Raw genomic sequence first — 14776 nt, forward strand, 5'->3', positions numbered from 1 at the left:
ACGCAGAACCATAAATCCAGCTTTACACAAAAACGTCAATTTATCGTTTTTACCGCGAGATGACAAATTCTTACCGTGAGGAATTTTTTTGACGGTATATCGTGAACGGTAAAATATCGCCCATTCCTACCGTACGGGTATTTGGCCATCCGATGGTTCCTTTGTGGGTACCATCTGATGGCATTTGGATTTTCTGATTTATTTATCTTGACCCAACCTTATTTTAGGCTCAATTATTCTAATCTATGTTATTTTAATCAGTCTGTATTTTGTACTTGCACTAAGTGGTTTCAGGACATTGTACAGTAGTCTGTTTCTTGTATTTGTATTTGAACACTGTCATTGTAAACCCTAATGTGTAGTATTTATGTTTGTCAAGGACTACAGATGGAAATTAGCTTGTGGCTAACTCTGGTGCAGCCATCTTTTTAATGTACCTGCACATTGTCCTTTTAAATAAATAAATAAATAAAATAAACATTTAAAGGAATAAATACATAAAATCAGTTTAAGTCAAAACAGCTTTTTTAGTTTGTTTCCATTTACACCAGAATGTATCCTCATCCCTCCAGGATCATTGGAAACTATTCCAGGAGGGTTTTAGTCGGCAGCAACTACAGCCTGCTGACAAAAATATCATTCTTTCTTTCCTTATTGTTTAAAATTCTTACCAGGCTCAGACATGTGCTTCTGTGGCCTAAATCGGTTTTTAAGCTAGACACCGTCTAGCTGAAAATTATGGGGTCAAAAATGCCAACAGGACCAAAGAACCCTGGCACAGCTGGACTGAGTGTTTACCAATGTGCACAAAGAAGACTGGTCTCCCCACCTGTATGGGTCTTCATGTGCTCATCAAAATACTGTTTCATGTTGAAGTCTTTGCCACACCACTGGCACATGAACTGCTTGTGTCCGATGTGAATGCTCATGTGGGAGCGCAGCTGGTATTTGTACTGGAACCGCTCGTCACAGTTCTGCAGCAGAGACAGGAGAGGCGTTCAGAGATGCAAACAGGTCGGTGGAGAAGTGTGGACACACCCACACACACACAAACACAATAAATGAATAAAATTATCCACTCACATGACTACGTAGAAAGAGAAACCTATACTTTTGCATCAACTCGTTGTAAATAGCTTTCAGGGTTACCAAAGAGTACATTTCTTAATTTAGAACGATGTCCTGCAGAGTTCTGTTCGTTTTTGCATGTTTTAGTTTCCCTGTACAAACATGACGAGAGGCCAGCATCACCCCAACATAAACTGAGATTTAAAAATGGAGGAAATACTGCAGAAAAACCTAGTTCACGCCTGCAAATGAAACTGAGCCATAAGTCTGAAATATTAACATTTAAATGATTAAAAATACTCTTAAAGATGTTTGTTTGTCAGTGTTGTTGCCTAAAGGACATTTCTAGTGTAAGATGTGTAATTAAAAAACATAATTTAAATAGGAAGTTATTTTTAGAAACACATCAGCTGATTATCAAATCTGACAGGAATTCAACATTTTCAGTATAATTAAAAAAAGATTATACATTTCCTCCCAAAAGGATATACTTTTATGAGGAAGATTGAGTACCATTGGTCTCACCCACAACGCCAACACTTTTTTGTTTGCACTATAAAGCTTTCTTTGGTCAGTTCTTTTCCAGAGGTGAAGTATTTATAATTTCAGTGGCACCACCTGACTAAATAAATGTCTGTAAGGAGGGAGGGGCCGGGGGGGTCTAGCTCTTTCCATCTGGTCTTCCTGGTTCACAGATGGGAGTGGTCTATACATTACATATACTCAAGTATGTAATTACATCTTACAGCGTGGGCTTACTTAAAACATTTAATTAGAGCAACTCCACCCAAACTAAAGTTCTCTGTGTGGCATCGACATCTAAAAGGTCCAGAGAGAGAGAGAAACCAGCAAGCCGTCAGCACTTGAGACTGGACAACAATCCAGAGAGTGACAAGAAAGTCATTTTTACCCAACCATGTGGAAGAGGAATAAACTATGAAATGTGGATGCACAAAATAGTTTCCAAAGGTTGGAGGATTATCCTGAACAGTTATTCTAACAGTAGCTCATGCGTCAATTTATGTGTCAACACCGTTTATGATTGGCTTTCTAATATCTGACACGGTTTAACTTTCGTTCGTTTATACAACTCTAATGAGAGCACTGTTTGCTGAATACTTAACACAGGGAAGCTGGAAAATGACATACACCAACTGAATAAACTGAATATCTGGAGGTGTTCACAAACCACACGGTACACATTCCCAGAATACTGAATTTAAAGCACCTTGACGAAGGTTTTGGAGGCACAATGAGACATTCATCCCAACTGTACACTTCAGTCGTGCCACACAGACAGACATGGATTAACTAATAGAGCATCTTTTCAAAAGTGGAGATATTGTTAATACAGCTGTCATTTTAAAGTCATCGTTCAGGATCTCAGTCATGAAGTCTTCAATGGTCCACGAACAGCACAGGAATCTAACAAAATGCTGTTCTAGCCGTTAGATTATCGTCATATAACAACGAAATTAAAAGTGTCATCAGTCAGTGCTAAAAAACAAATAGATAAATAATACTATAGTATATAAAACATTTACACACAACATAAAAAACAAATTAAAACCAATAAGTAATTAAAAATAAATAAAACTCAGCAAAAATAAATAAAAATTCCTCCCTGCCCGAGTTTTTTCGATCTCACCTCTGCGGCAAGATAACCTTCATAACCAATATATAACTTTCTGAAGGATTACATTTTCTCATTCTTAGTTACATCTCACAACAACAGCGCTGCAGCGGGAGCATCTTACCTCACAACGGAAGGGCTTTTCCCCAGAGTGCTGGAGTGAATGAACTTTTAATGACATGCTGCGTTTAAACGACTTCCCACATGTCTCACAGGTGAACGGCATGTCTTTAGTGTGAGCTGGAATTGGGGAGAAGATTGAATGAAAAAGAAGCAAAACAGCAGTGGATGATAGCTGGTCAAACTATTTTAAAGTTTCAGACAGGATAAACCACACTGGTATGATATTCTGATGTTGAAAACTTGAACAGAATGCGGTTCTCTGGAAAGTCCAAATTAAAAGCAAGAAAATAGTTGTTTTTTTTTCAATGAAAAATGTTATTTCTAAACATTCAGCATATATGGAATATCAGTATATCTGCATGTTAAGTAAAAAAAATAAATCTTTAAATCAGAAAAAAAAATGTACTACCGGGAAAAATAAATTAAAACCACAACAACAATTTGTATATTTATTTTGACTCTTATTTCTTAGTATTTTTTGAATTTCACCCCTGCAACACACTCCAGAAGTTGGTGGTTGGAAATGTAATGCCATCAAGGTTGTGTGACCAGGTGTGTGTGTGTGTGTGTGTGTGTGTGTGTGTGTGTGTGTGTGTGTGTGTGCTATATCAAGTAAGTGAAGTCGACAAGTGACTGAGTTTTAGGAAAAATTACAAAACATTTATGGAAGGACGGATAAGATTAGTAGAGGATCTTTAGTTTCTTAATTAATCTGTAAGGGCGGAGAAAGACAGAGAGAGAGGGAGGGAAAGAAAAGTTTCCTAAAAGATGGGGAGGGATTGTCCTACATTTCCTTCTGCAGTGAATCTCATCATTAAACACTTCAAGGACTCCGGAAAAGTTTTAATGAATAATTGACAAGATCTGAAGCCTTAACATCAATAGCTGAGGTAATGGCAGGTTAAAGAGATTACTTTAGCAAACCTGTCAAGCATGATAACAAGGAGATTAATTCATTAATGCCACCCCACCATTATTATGCAAAAAAAGAAGCGCTGTTAACCTTGTCCAGAGGTGAGATTGATGTGTCTAATGTATCTGTGATGGTCCATCACAGAGACATTAGATATAGTATTAGATGGGTTTGTTTTTCCCCCTTTCCTACAAGAAACGTTCACCATGTGCTCTGGACCAGGGATGAAAGGGACCACCAGAGCTGCATCAGCAACGATTTCAAAACCCAGGCACGAATGACGGTCCGGTGTCGGATTAGTGTCATTCGTGAAGGTCATTTATGCTTCTGTGCTGGCAGTAATAATCCAGAAAAGTACGTGACGATTATTGGCCGTTCTTACACTGCATCTGCACTACTAGTGCGTACCAGTTTGGCAAGACGTAGAACCCAGTTGAGTAACCTCACAATATGAAGCACTCAAAACAAATGTATACATAAATAAAATAAAAACAACAAGACTATTTCTGGGACACATGCCTAGTTGACTTGAAACACTGTATTCCATAATACAATGTGCTACTTCAGGAGATGTTGGTCGCCATGGTCACGAGAGTGGTTTCTGAGTCGCCCTGTGGGAGCATGCTTTGACATACAATCATGACCAGACCAGTATGTTGTGCAATGTATGTGGTTTTAAAAGCAGCCATCGTGCAACATATGCTGCCTTTAAGACCACGGATAATTCAAAACTATATATATATATATATATATATATATATATATATTCGGCCCTGGACTGGCCTGCCTGCAGACGACCTCGTTCCCAGGAGGAAAAGTGTAGCGGATTTATGAACAAAACATATAGCAACGACGCCGTACTGATGCACACCTTAAGACATGTTTGCAGGAAGAACACGCGTGAAACACTTCCTTATTTGGCCTTTTCAATGACAGAATACTTTGTGAAGCTCTGGGAGAAGCGATGGCAAATTTACAATGTGGTAAAGGCTTTACTGATCCATTTTCTTTGAACTGTGTTGCAGGCCTAAAATAGAAAAATGCATCTACACTGACGTGAAATGAGGCCGATGAAGGAGGACAAAAGAAAAAAGAACTACGTGGTTAACATCATTTTCAGAGAGATAAAAGGCAAGGTTTCATTGGATTTAAAAAAAAAAAAGTGATATAAATAACCATTTTCTGACTGTTTGCGCATGATATTTTTGAGTTAAAACAACTAACAAACTTGACAGAAAATGATTTAAAAAAAAAAAAAAAAAAAATCGTAAAAACTACACACTATACCTAGAAACAATAAAGGGAAAAAATCCCATGAAAATGCCTTTAAAATATAAAATATGCCAGCATACATTTAAAGAAAACAAGACATAAAATGTTAATGTGTTTTGTTTAACAGTGTTGACTGTGCAGCTTTGATGAGGATCTAAATGAAGGCCAGACTTACCGACCATGTGCTTACGGACATGAGCCATTGTATAGAACTTCTTCTCACAGATTTCACATGAGAACTTCTTCTCTGCATAGCCGTGCACAATCTTAATGTGCTCATGCAGTGACCACAGCTTCTTAAAGGACTTGTTGCAAGAGACACACTGAGGAAAAGCAAAAAGACAGAAATATAAAGATTAATCACACAGTTCTCGCTGATAAATCACACCTGTTTCATGAAACAGCAGCTCCATCTACTGGCAGAGAGAAGGAATCAAGCATGTCATGAATACTGTATGTTCTGGGAAGAGTTAAATAACAGATTGGATATCATTGTAGAACTTTAAAACGTGAAGATCCTGAACACTAATTCACTGTGTTGAAAACTTTTTAAATAATTTATATAAGCCAACGGGGAGTATTTGTGTTGTGACCTTTTCCAGCTTTGTTCTCTGAATCTGAATGACGTGATTCGGCACTCATTAAAAGACTTAAATTTCAAAGTTAACTTTACAGGTTCATTGAACTTTTAAACTCTGACTTGTCTGTTGCAGAAGATTAAAGTTGCTTTGAAGCTTTTGTCTGAAACTCAAAACATATGATTCTGTCCTTCTACAAAGTACAATGGCATCTTCTTTCACATGGGGGGGTTTGGGATGATCTAAATGCTTAACTTAGTCACATAAGATCTAAAAGACCTGCACCAGTCAGTTTTAGGCCTGACATCCCTTCTTGCAATACAGGCCAATATTTGTAATAAAACACGTTTCACGTCTTTTTAAGATAAACTGACTGACGTCATAGGGGCCAAATCTAGCAGTGGAGAAAAAGTCCAGATGCTTATCTTAACAGGTTTGTGTTGTGGACACTAGACTTTCATTTTTTAGTGTCTGTTGCTGGAAAACAAAGATGTGCCATAAGTTTCAGAGATAAACACAACCCTTCCCACAAAGATAATCTCACATCGGTTCTTCAAATAAACCCAGGATGTGAATCAAACTCAGCAAAATAAGAGTGGAGATGTTCATACTAACGCCACGGCTTGGGCGGCAACTACTGATTATTTGGTTATTCCAACAGTATACAGATTATTCTACTGAATCAGATAAGAAATAGTTGAGCCTTCTTAGGAAACACATACTGGAAAAATGACCAAGTACTTCACTAGGCTTCATCTCTTCTAGCAAACTCTTTATAACAATTCATATTAGTTGTCAACGTAGTATAGGTCAGTAAATCCACTTCCAGCAACTACCTGTATGTAAAGTTGGGCTAACAGGGCCTTTGTCAGACGGGGTCGATGGTAAAAATCGGGGAGCGGTAGTCTAGTGGCTACAGAGGTGGGCTTGGGTCGGGAGGACCAGGTTCAAGCAACAAGGATGAAGCACGGAGGCAAGGCCCTAAACCCTAACTGCTCCCCAGCTGAAAAGGTGCGTATTAGCAAATAAATGAATGACATAAATTTGTACCGTAATTTTCTTTGGCTCATCTCTTTACCTATCTCTCACTCTGTCTTCATTTTACAATTTGAACCAGAACAGAGCGAGATGTGCAAGACTAAAAACAATCCATGCCAAACATGATGACTACTGAGAATACAGCCAAATGAGTTTAATGAAGCTTTAATGAAAAGATACAAAGACGGTTTTTGTAATTAAGTTTCATGAAGATGTATAACAGCATTTCGTACAACTCTACAATCAAAATGCTGAATCAACTTTTGCAGTGTTGGAGAAATAAATAATGAATAGACCTATGAACAACAGATGACTTGATGGTAATATCGGACTCCTTAAATAAGTGTGTGTAAGTTTGTTTGGTGGCAACTGAAGCTGGAAGTTCAGTGTTGAAGAATCTGTAGCAGTTTCTCCAAGTTTTTGCATTACAAACACTCAAAATCAAATTTTCACTTGAGAAATGTTATCTTTTCTTTACACAAGATAAACTTTGTACCTCACAGCCAAAATAAACACCTTCCCTTTTTCATATAAACTATAAAACAATATGCATCCAGGAAACCAGCTTTCATTCAGTAAATAAATGACCAACACACTGCAGTAGATTTACTACCAGGTACTTTGTTGTTTGATTACCTACCAAGGTGACAACCTTGGGACTGGACTAGGGATGGACTAAAAAAAATGTATCACGATAATTACTGGCATTTATCCCGATAACGACGATAAAAAAACAAAACAATTCAACTCCACCTTTTCAACTATAAATCTATCTCGCTCTCAGATCCGCCATGTTTGTTACACAAAAACGTAATCAACGGGAATTTATCCTTTTTTTCTTTCTTTCAGGCTCATTTCCTTCCTTCTGCTCTCATCTCCTTCTTCCCTTCCTTCTGCTCTCATCTCCTTCTTCCCTTCCTTCTGCTCTCATCTCCTTCTTCCCTTCCTTCTGCTCTCATCTCCTTCTTCCCTTCCTTCTGCTCTCATCTCCTTCTTCCCTTCCTTCTGCTCTCATCTCCTCCTTCCCTTCCTTCTGCTCTCATCTCTCTCCTTCCCTTCCTTCTGCTCTCATCTCTCTCCTTCCCTTCCTTCTGCTCTCATCTCTCTCCTTCCCTTCCTTCTGCTCTCATCTCTCTCCTTCCCTTCCTTCTGCTCTCATCTCTCTCCTTCCCTTCCTTCTGCTCTCATCTCTCTCCTTCCTTCCCTTCCTTCCTTCCTTCCTTCCTCCCTTCCTCCCTTCCTCCCTTCCTTCCTTCCTTCCTTCCTTCCTTCCTTCCTTCCTTCCTTCCTTCCTTCCTTCCTTCCTTCCTTCCTTCCTTCCTTCCTTCCTTCCTTCCTTCCTTCCTTCCTTCCTTCCTTCCTTCCTTCCTTCCTTCCTTCCTTCCTTCCTTCCTTCCTTCCTTCCTTCCCCATAAATCAGGGTATTTATTATTTTTACCGCGAGATGACAAAGTCTTATCGTGAGGAATTTTTTTGACGGTATATCGTGAACTGTAAAATATCACCCATTCCTAGACTGGACTCCCTTACTCAGAATAAAATCTACAAGAAAAATGACAACAGTAACAGATGAAAAACGTACCTGGATGTTCTTCTCACAGTCGGTCTGCTGATGCAGCGCCAGCTCGCTCTCCAAGACGAACTTCTTGCCACACTTGTCACAGATCTGCATCCGTCTGTGTGTGACGTTCATGTGCTTCTCCAGGTACCAGCGTGTGTTGAACACTCTTGGACACTTTTCACACGCCAGGATCTCCTTCTCCTCTATCTCTGCCTTCCCTCCTGCTGTTGTGGTGCCTGCGGAGGAGGGAGCCGACCTGCCTGACCTGCGCTTGCTCTTTGGCGTCTCGATGCGCTTCCTCCGTCCCCTGGTGGTCATCCCGGCCGGGGCGGCGCTCAGAGCCGTCCGGAGGCTTTTCCTCTGCGGCTGGCTGGCGGCTGAAGCACCGCTGGCACCTCGACGGGTTCTTTTGGACCGCAACCTTTGACTTTCAATCTCTTCTTCCTCCTCGTCTTCTTCGTCATGGGTGTCGTCATCATCCTCTTCTTCCTCTTCCTCTTCATCCTCCTCCTCTTCCTCTTCTTCGTCCTCTTCCTCCTCCTCCTCATCCTCCTCATCACTTCCAGCTCTCTCAGAGTCATCTGCTGCGGCTCCAGTTTTATTGTCCCCCTTAGATACATGAAGTGTCTGGTTGTTCAGGTTAACTTCCACAATGATCTGCTCGCGCTTGTACCCCTCCTCACAGTCCTCACCCTCCTCTTCCTCGTCCTCATCTTCAGTGTCTTCAGACGATCCGTCGTTGCCTGATTGGGAACCTTGTGTTCCCGCGTCCTGCCCAGGTCCTCCCTCTCTGAAGTACTGCTGATGCTGCTGAGGCGTCACGTGCGAAGAGGCCAGCTGACCGATGCCCGGGTCTCCGACGGATGCCTTGGCCGCCATTTTATTGTCCACTAGCACAGAATAAGGCTTTCCGCCAACCTCCCTCTTAAAGACCTTTCCCATCAAGTCTAGGTCTGGGTTAGGAGAGTGATAGTAGGACTGGGACACCGGCGCCCTGTGTCCCTCGTCCTGAGACATCCCGCCAAGACCGGGCACGGAAACGTCCTCCTTGAAGCTTTGGCAGGATTTCATGAAGAGGGTTGGAAGGGTGGAGTTGGTCGGGACTCGTGCAAGATAATGCAAAAGACTAGCTGTCTATGACACCTAGGAAGACTGGCCTGGCCTATAAGGAAGGGCAGGGGATGTGACGCCGATCCCCCACCCTCCTACTGCAGAGACAGGAAGGAGGGGATGAGGTAAGACAGAGTCAACCTGATTCAAAGAGAGCGTCCATGCTGTCCCGGGTAGGAAATGCAGTTGGAAAGACATAAAAAATGTCCCAATTTTGGTTCCATGTGCTTTTACAAAGCCAATTACAAATCAGCTTTAGATGCCGTGAGAACTGGAGCTCTGAAAGGTGTCGATGTCTTCAAACTGCAAAGAAAGTAAAGGTCTGCTGGATTCCAGACAGAGCGCTTCTGAAAGGACCTCCGTCTTGCTTGAACATCCATTTACTGTACGTGACCTAGAAAAGATGTGAAAAAGAAAAAAACATAGATGAGTTTAGAGGAGGCGTGCTTTCGCTCTTTTGTTTCACTTGAGATACTACCTGCCACGCTCGAGTTTTAAACAGTACTTGGCACATTTGCCCACAAACGCTGCAGTGCTCTATGTGGGAGTTGAAACCGCAGCTTTCACAAACAAATATCAGTGAATTGAAGTTGCAGCAGTTGTGCAGACTAAATATCTCTCCATCTCATCAAATATAATTGATAGTTTGATTTCTAAAGTGACAGCGAAATAGATCGCACTTCTCAAATTTTTTACAACATCTAAACAAGACGTGTTATTCCTAAAATATTGGATTGAACTCATCTTCCACAAGACTGACATTTTCTTTTTTAAACATGACCTTTAAAGGAAGATAAGCTTGTTTGTACCACAAGCTGCACTGGACTATGCATAAGCAAAGATAAAAATCACCTTGCCTATCTATATTCTGGATGTTAATACTAAATACGTCCTCCTGTCATAACCCCATGTTAGCTGCAAATATGCATCAAGTATGTGTAGGGTAACATAAGGGGCAGATTATAAAAGATAAACACTTTCTAAAAACAAAAAGCTGTAATGAAATAGCTGGAGAAGCACTGATTAAACACAAGATCCATTTTTTTGTTTGAAACATCACACATGCACACATCTCCCATTGACTGTTAGAGTGTAGAGTAACCACAGCTCAGGAGCTTGTATTGCAGATACAACCACAGGAAACCGTATTTCAGCCTGTCAGTAAAGCCTGTATGCTCCACTTTTTTTTAGGGTTAACATGTTTAGACAAGTTAAAGACTGAAAAAAAGGGTACACAAGTGAAACATACTTTTTTGGACTTCTAATTGCATTATTGGTACAGTCGGGGATTTGAGTGCAACCTTACGGAGGTGTTTGTGGGTGACAGGTGCCTGACGTCGAACAGCTTCACACACCCCGCTATCTATTCAGAGTGTGCACCGTGGTGGTTTGTTTGCTAGAAAACATCTGCGAGCAGTACACAAAGTGCATTTCCTTTCTTGGAGGCAGCAAACATCCTCTCTTACAAGTATCTACACAAACATCTTATGCTTAACTTTTGCCAAACAGCAACCCGCTGCCTATGAAGAAAACGTACACTGGCCAAAAGAGACTTTCATTTTCAAAAAACCCTGACTTGCATGAAATTTAGTTTGTATTTAGTACATTTAATTGGTTACGACTTATGTGAAGAGCTCGCAAAACTGTCAAAACATAAAGCAAGTGAGCATGAAAAGAGAAATTATTAAAGATGGCTTCTTTATAAAGCAACAATACACAATAGTTAAGGCAAAGATAACAAGCCTGATTATTTTTGATAATAGAGATAATAATAGAGATAATAGATAATAATCATTTTCTCTGTCAATGTACGGGTACTAAGCTAATGAAATGCACTTAGATACTAACCATGCATCAAAAAGAATTATGCATGTTCAGAAAGTGCAAATACACGAATTACAGCAAAGTGGTGCTCTAAAGTTAAAGTGAAACTGTTTGTAAAAAAGGTACAGTTGTACGTCGGTATGAACAATGAGAACAATGTGACGTTATGTGCAATGCTTCCAATGGAGAGATATTATTTTATATTTTGCTTTAAGATAACATATGTTTTAGGGTAGTGCTCACTCTTTAAATTAGCACCACAGTATATTATATGTCACCCAAAGAACAATGTATTCATTTGTTACGTGTTGTACATTGTTACAGTCAACCCAAGCAGGGGTAGCAACTGCTCAATATAATCTGTGATTAAAAATCATATTCATTTCAAAACAGCAAATACTCTTTTGAAAGCTAAATGCAACACACTAGTGTATTACTCATTATAATACTATTTATTGGATAGAAACCTTCATTTGTTGATCCATTTGTGCCAAGATATTCTGTGTACCTCAAAAATCAATAGGCCTTTGGTGAAATTAATTCTTATAAAATCATCAAACATGTGTCCCTATTTTCCTCATTACTATCTCACAAATACAGACAAACGTATCCCTCTGTGAACATAAAATTATTTAAATGATTACTGTAATTGAAATCTTATGCATTTTTTTTCATCTCCACTTCCTTTTGAAAATACAAACTTTAGCTATTTGTGTGAACAAACAAGATTTAAGCGAGACACGCCCGTCTTCCTGTGCACGCTGCCTTGGATCCTCTCTGAGAATTGGACAGGAGTTCTGAGAACATTAAGACTACAGGGGGAGGGCGAGTTCTGCATTGACAGAGCGACTCGATTTGCAGGTTGTCCTAGACTCAAAGCCATAATCTGTGTGTAGATGACAGAGCAGCATAAACTGCATGAGAAACCGCTGCTCCCATTTACTTTGAACCACCTGTGCCTTTAAGCAATAAAAGAGATCACTTGCAAAAAAGGATTGTATTTGAAAACTTGAGGCAAGAAACACTAATCAAAATTGCCAAACTTGTGTGACTAAAATGGAGATGTATTTGTAAAAAAAAAAAACACAAATGTGTAAATAAATACACACCAGATCCTGCAGATACGTGTAAAATGTTTCGACAATCTTGTCAATATCAATAATGAGTCATTTCTGAGTTTCACTCATTGTGAAATTATGCAGCCCTTTGATGTGGGAAAATCGTGTATAGCACACAACTCTCGGTATTAGTAGAAATATTCTACACAGCTTGTGAGTTCTGGAGGTCAAACTAGTTGAGAAGATGAAAGCCATAAAGCCTTTATTTTTAACAGCTTTAAAAGATTAATGTTGCACCCTTAGACATAAAGGAAAAAAAAAGAGGCAGGCATCAATGCACATGATGACATCTCTCTTTGACAGCCCGCTTCACTAATCCAAAACACTCCTATGCTCAGCAAAACTGCAAAAATCAAAGTTGTTCCACCAGCTCAATTCAAAGCTTTCCTCAATAAGGTTTCCAAGACATTCTGAGAAACCGAAACTCATTTCACATAGTGTAAGCCACAAAACCAGTAATATACCGGATAGGTGCTACAGCGGTTTAAGATATGTACGACACAGGATGGGAGTCTCTCTGCAGAACCCTTATACGGCACTAAAACCAAGAGCATTAAATGGTGCACATGTTGACAAGTCCTTAGCTTAGCTCTGATAATAAAGCAGATGAGACCTCAGTAAGTGTGATTGTGGCACATTTACCTCTTCTACCTATGCAGAAAAGCTACTCAAATCCACGCACCCTCACAAGTCTAGACTTTAATGAGATTTCTCTTTCGCAACTTGTAGAGGACCGTGTGAAGGTTCACATTCCTCACTCTGTCCAAACTCATAAGACTTTAACCAGCTCACTGTGTGGTGCACTGCAGGAGTTCTTCATGCCTCTGTAGGTATTTGGCCCTCCAGCTCACAAGAGCACTAACTAGGATTTTCTTCAGTGTATTACCTGGGAGTACCTGTGACGAGTTAGCTCCTGTCATTTATCAGAATCAGAATCGGGTTTATTTGGCCAAGTCAGGGAATTTGACTCACTGTACAGTAAATAGACAAATGACAGCTCTTATTAACATATATACACAATAAAAAAGAAAAGTGAAAGGTGCAGCAGTATGAGGTAGACATGGTTAAGGTGCATTGTTACAGCATATGATTGAGGTTATTAGTCTCATTCCTACAGAGGAGATACTGACAAGAGTTTCTAGGATAATATGAATTACAGAAATGTCATTAGAAAAAAAAAATACAAAAACAGGTTTCCACATTGTAGCAAAATGGTCCCAAAGCGGGATTGCATTTGCAGAACGCCATAAAAACAATGCAAGGTTGAAGTGCAAAGCTGTAGTGCGCGAATGCACGAAGCACAGAAAGGGTTAAAGCGAAAAGGCAACATTGTACAACGAATGGCAGCAAGGTTGTGCAGGCCTGGGCATTAGCCTGCTAGCAGAGTCTCCAGCAGGCACCGACCTGGACACACATGACGAGCTAACGTGGCTACATTAGCCCGAGCTGCAGCCACCGGGCTGCTTTCCCTGCACAATAATCTCACCGTCCTGCAGCAGACACGCCACCTAAAAGCTGCTATCTCCACCTCCGCGCTTTAGCCACAACTACATACCAATGCTTTCACTTTTCTTTCCTTCTTTTAATCCCAAAGCCGCCCAGATTATTGCTGCGTTCCATTTACCTCGGAAGTCGGAACTGGGAACTGGGGATAACGTCACAGCCGAGTTATCAGCGTTCCAGTTACAAAGTAGGAAAACAAGATTGTAGTTCGCATATACCACATGAAAAATGTAAATTACACTATAGCAGCATATATATGCCGAACAATACTTGTATACGACTGATTTAGTGTGACCAAAACTAGAATGAAGTGCTACGAATTTTTACAGAGCTCTCTTCTACTGTTTACAACCGGGGCAGCCATCTTGGAATGTGAACTCGGGGGTGGTGAAGACTCTCCCACTTTCCCAGTTGGAAATCCCACTTCGAAGGGCGTTCCAGTTGAAAAATCCAACTGGGAACTGGTAAATCCCCACTTCCGAGGACAAATGGAACGCGGCATATGGCTAGTTAGCTCCAGCCCTAGCCTTCACGTCTAGATATCCAGCGTTATAATGTTGCACTTACTTTGGCCGCTGCAGCGTTTTAACCGTGGTGGTGACAGCGGCCGCGGTGCGCGCCTCTCCCGCCGGCTGTCACGGCCGGTGCAAACTAAACTAAAGCAAACAAGCTTTCTCACAGGGGTTGGCTTGCTTGCTTTGCTTGCTTTGCTTGCTTACCTTCCGTGGAAGAGCGACCTCTTTCCTGCCGTCGTTGCAATCAGAGTTGCACAGATTCACAAGCGCAACTTTCTCCCCCCTTTAACTGGTCGGACGTGCGTTCGCAGAGCAGGGCACCGTCACTTGTCGTCTTTGTGGACATGTTGGGTTTATTTATTTATTTTTTTTGCCACAGTCCTTTGCTTGTGGCTAATAAGCAGGGGGACGGACGGTCTGCGCAGAACCGGCGTCCTCAGCCCCGCCGCGGCCGCTGGAGCAGCTGTGTGTCTGGGCGGGCAGCGCCGCGTCTCCGCGCTCACGCTGAACTGCGCTCCCT

The 14776-nt window shown here is 40.9% G+C and overlaps 1 protein-coding gene across 1 annotated transcript in view; it reads right to left on the minus strand.

Moving 5' to 3' along the window:
• The window catches only part of znf652 (zinc finger protein 652), an 18025-nt gene extending 3577 nt beyond the window's left edge, over nucleotides 1-14448 (minus strand). The window contains exons 1-5 of the mRNA XM_061712600.1: nucleotides 14309-14448; nucleotides 8208-9690; nucleotides 5185-5332; nucleotides 2826-2941; nucleotides 799-974 (exon numbers count right to left, since the gene is read on the minus strand). Coding sequence (XP_061568584.1) covers nucleotides 799-974; nucleotides 2826-2941; nucleotides 5185-5332; nucleotides 8208-9257 — 1490 coding nt within the window. The 5' untranslated portion in view covers nucleotides 9258-9690; nucleotides 14309-14448. The remainder of the gene's footprint in view (nucleotides 1-798; nucleotides 975-2825; nucleotides 2942-5184; nucleotides 5333-8207; nucleotides 9691-14308) is intronic.
• Between the last annotated feature and the right edge of the window lie 328 nt (nucleotides 14449-14776).

The sequence above is a fragment of the Cololabis saira genome, chromosome 21 (assembly GCF_033807715.1).
Source record: "Cololabis saira isolate AMF1-May2022 chromosome 21, fColSai1.1, whole genome shotgun sequence".
Classification (NCBI taxonomy): domain Eukaryota; kingdom Metazoa; phylum Chordata; class Actinopteri; order Beloniformes; family Belonidae; genus Cololabis; species Cololabis saira.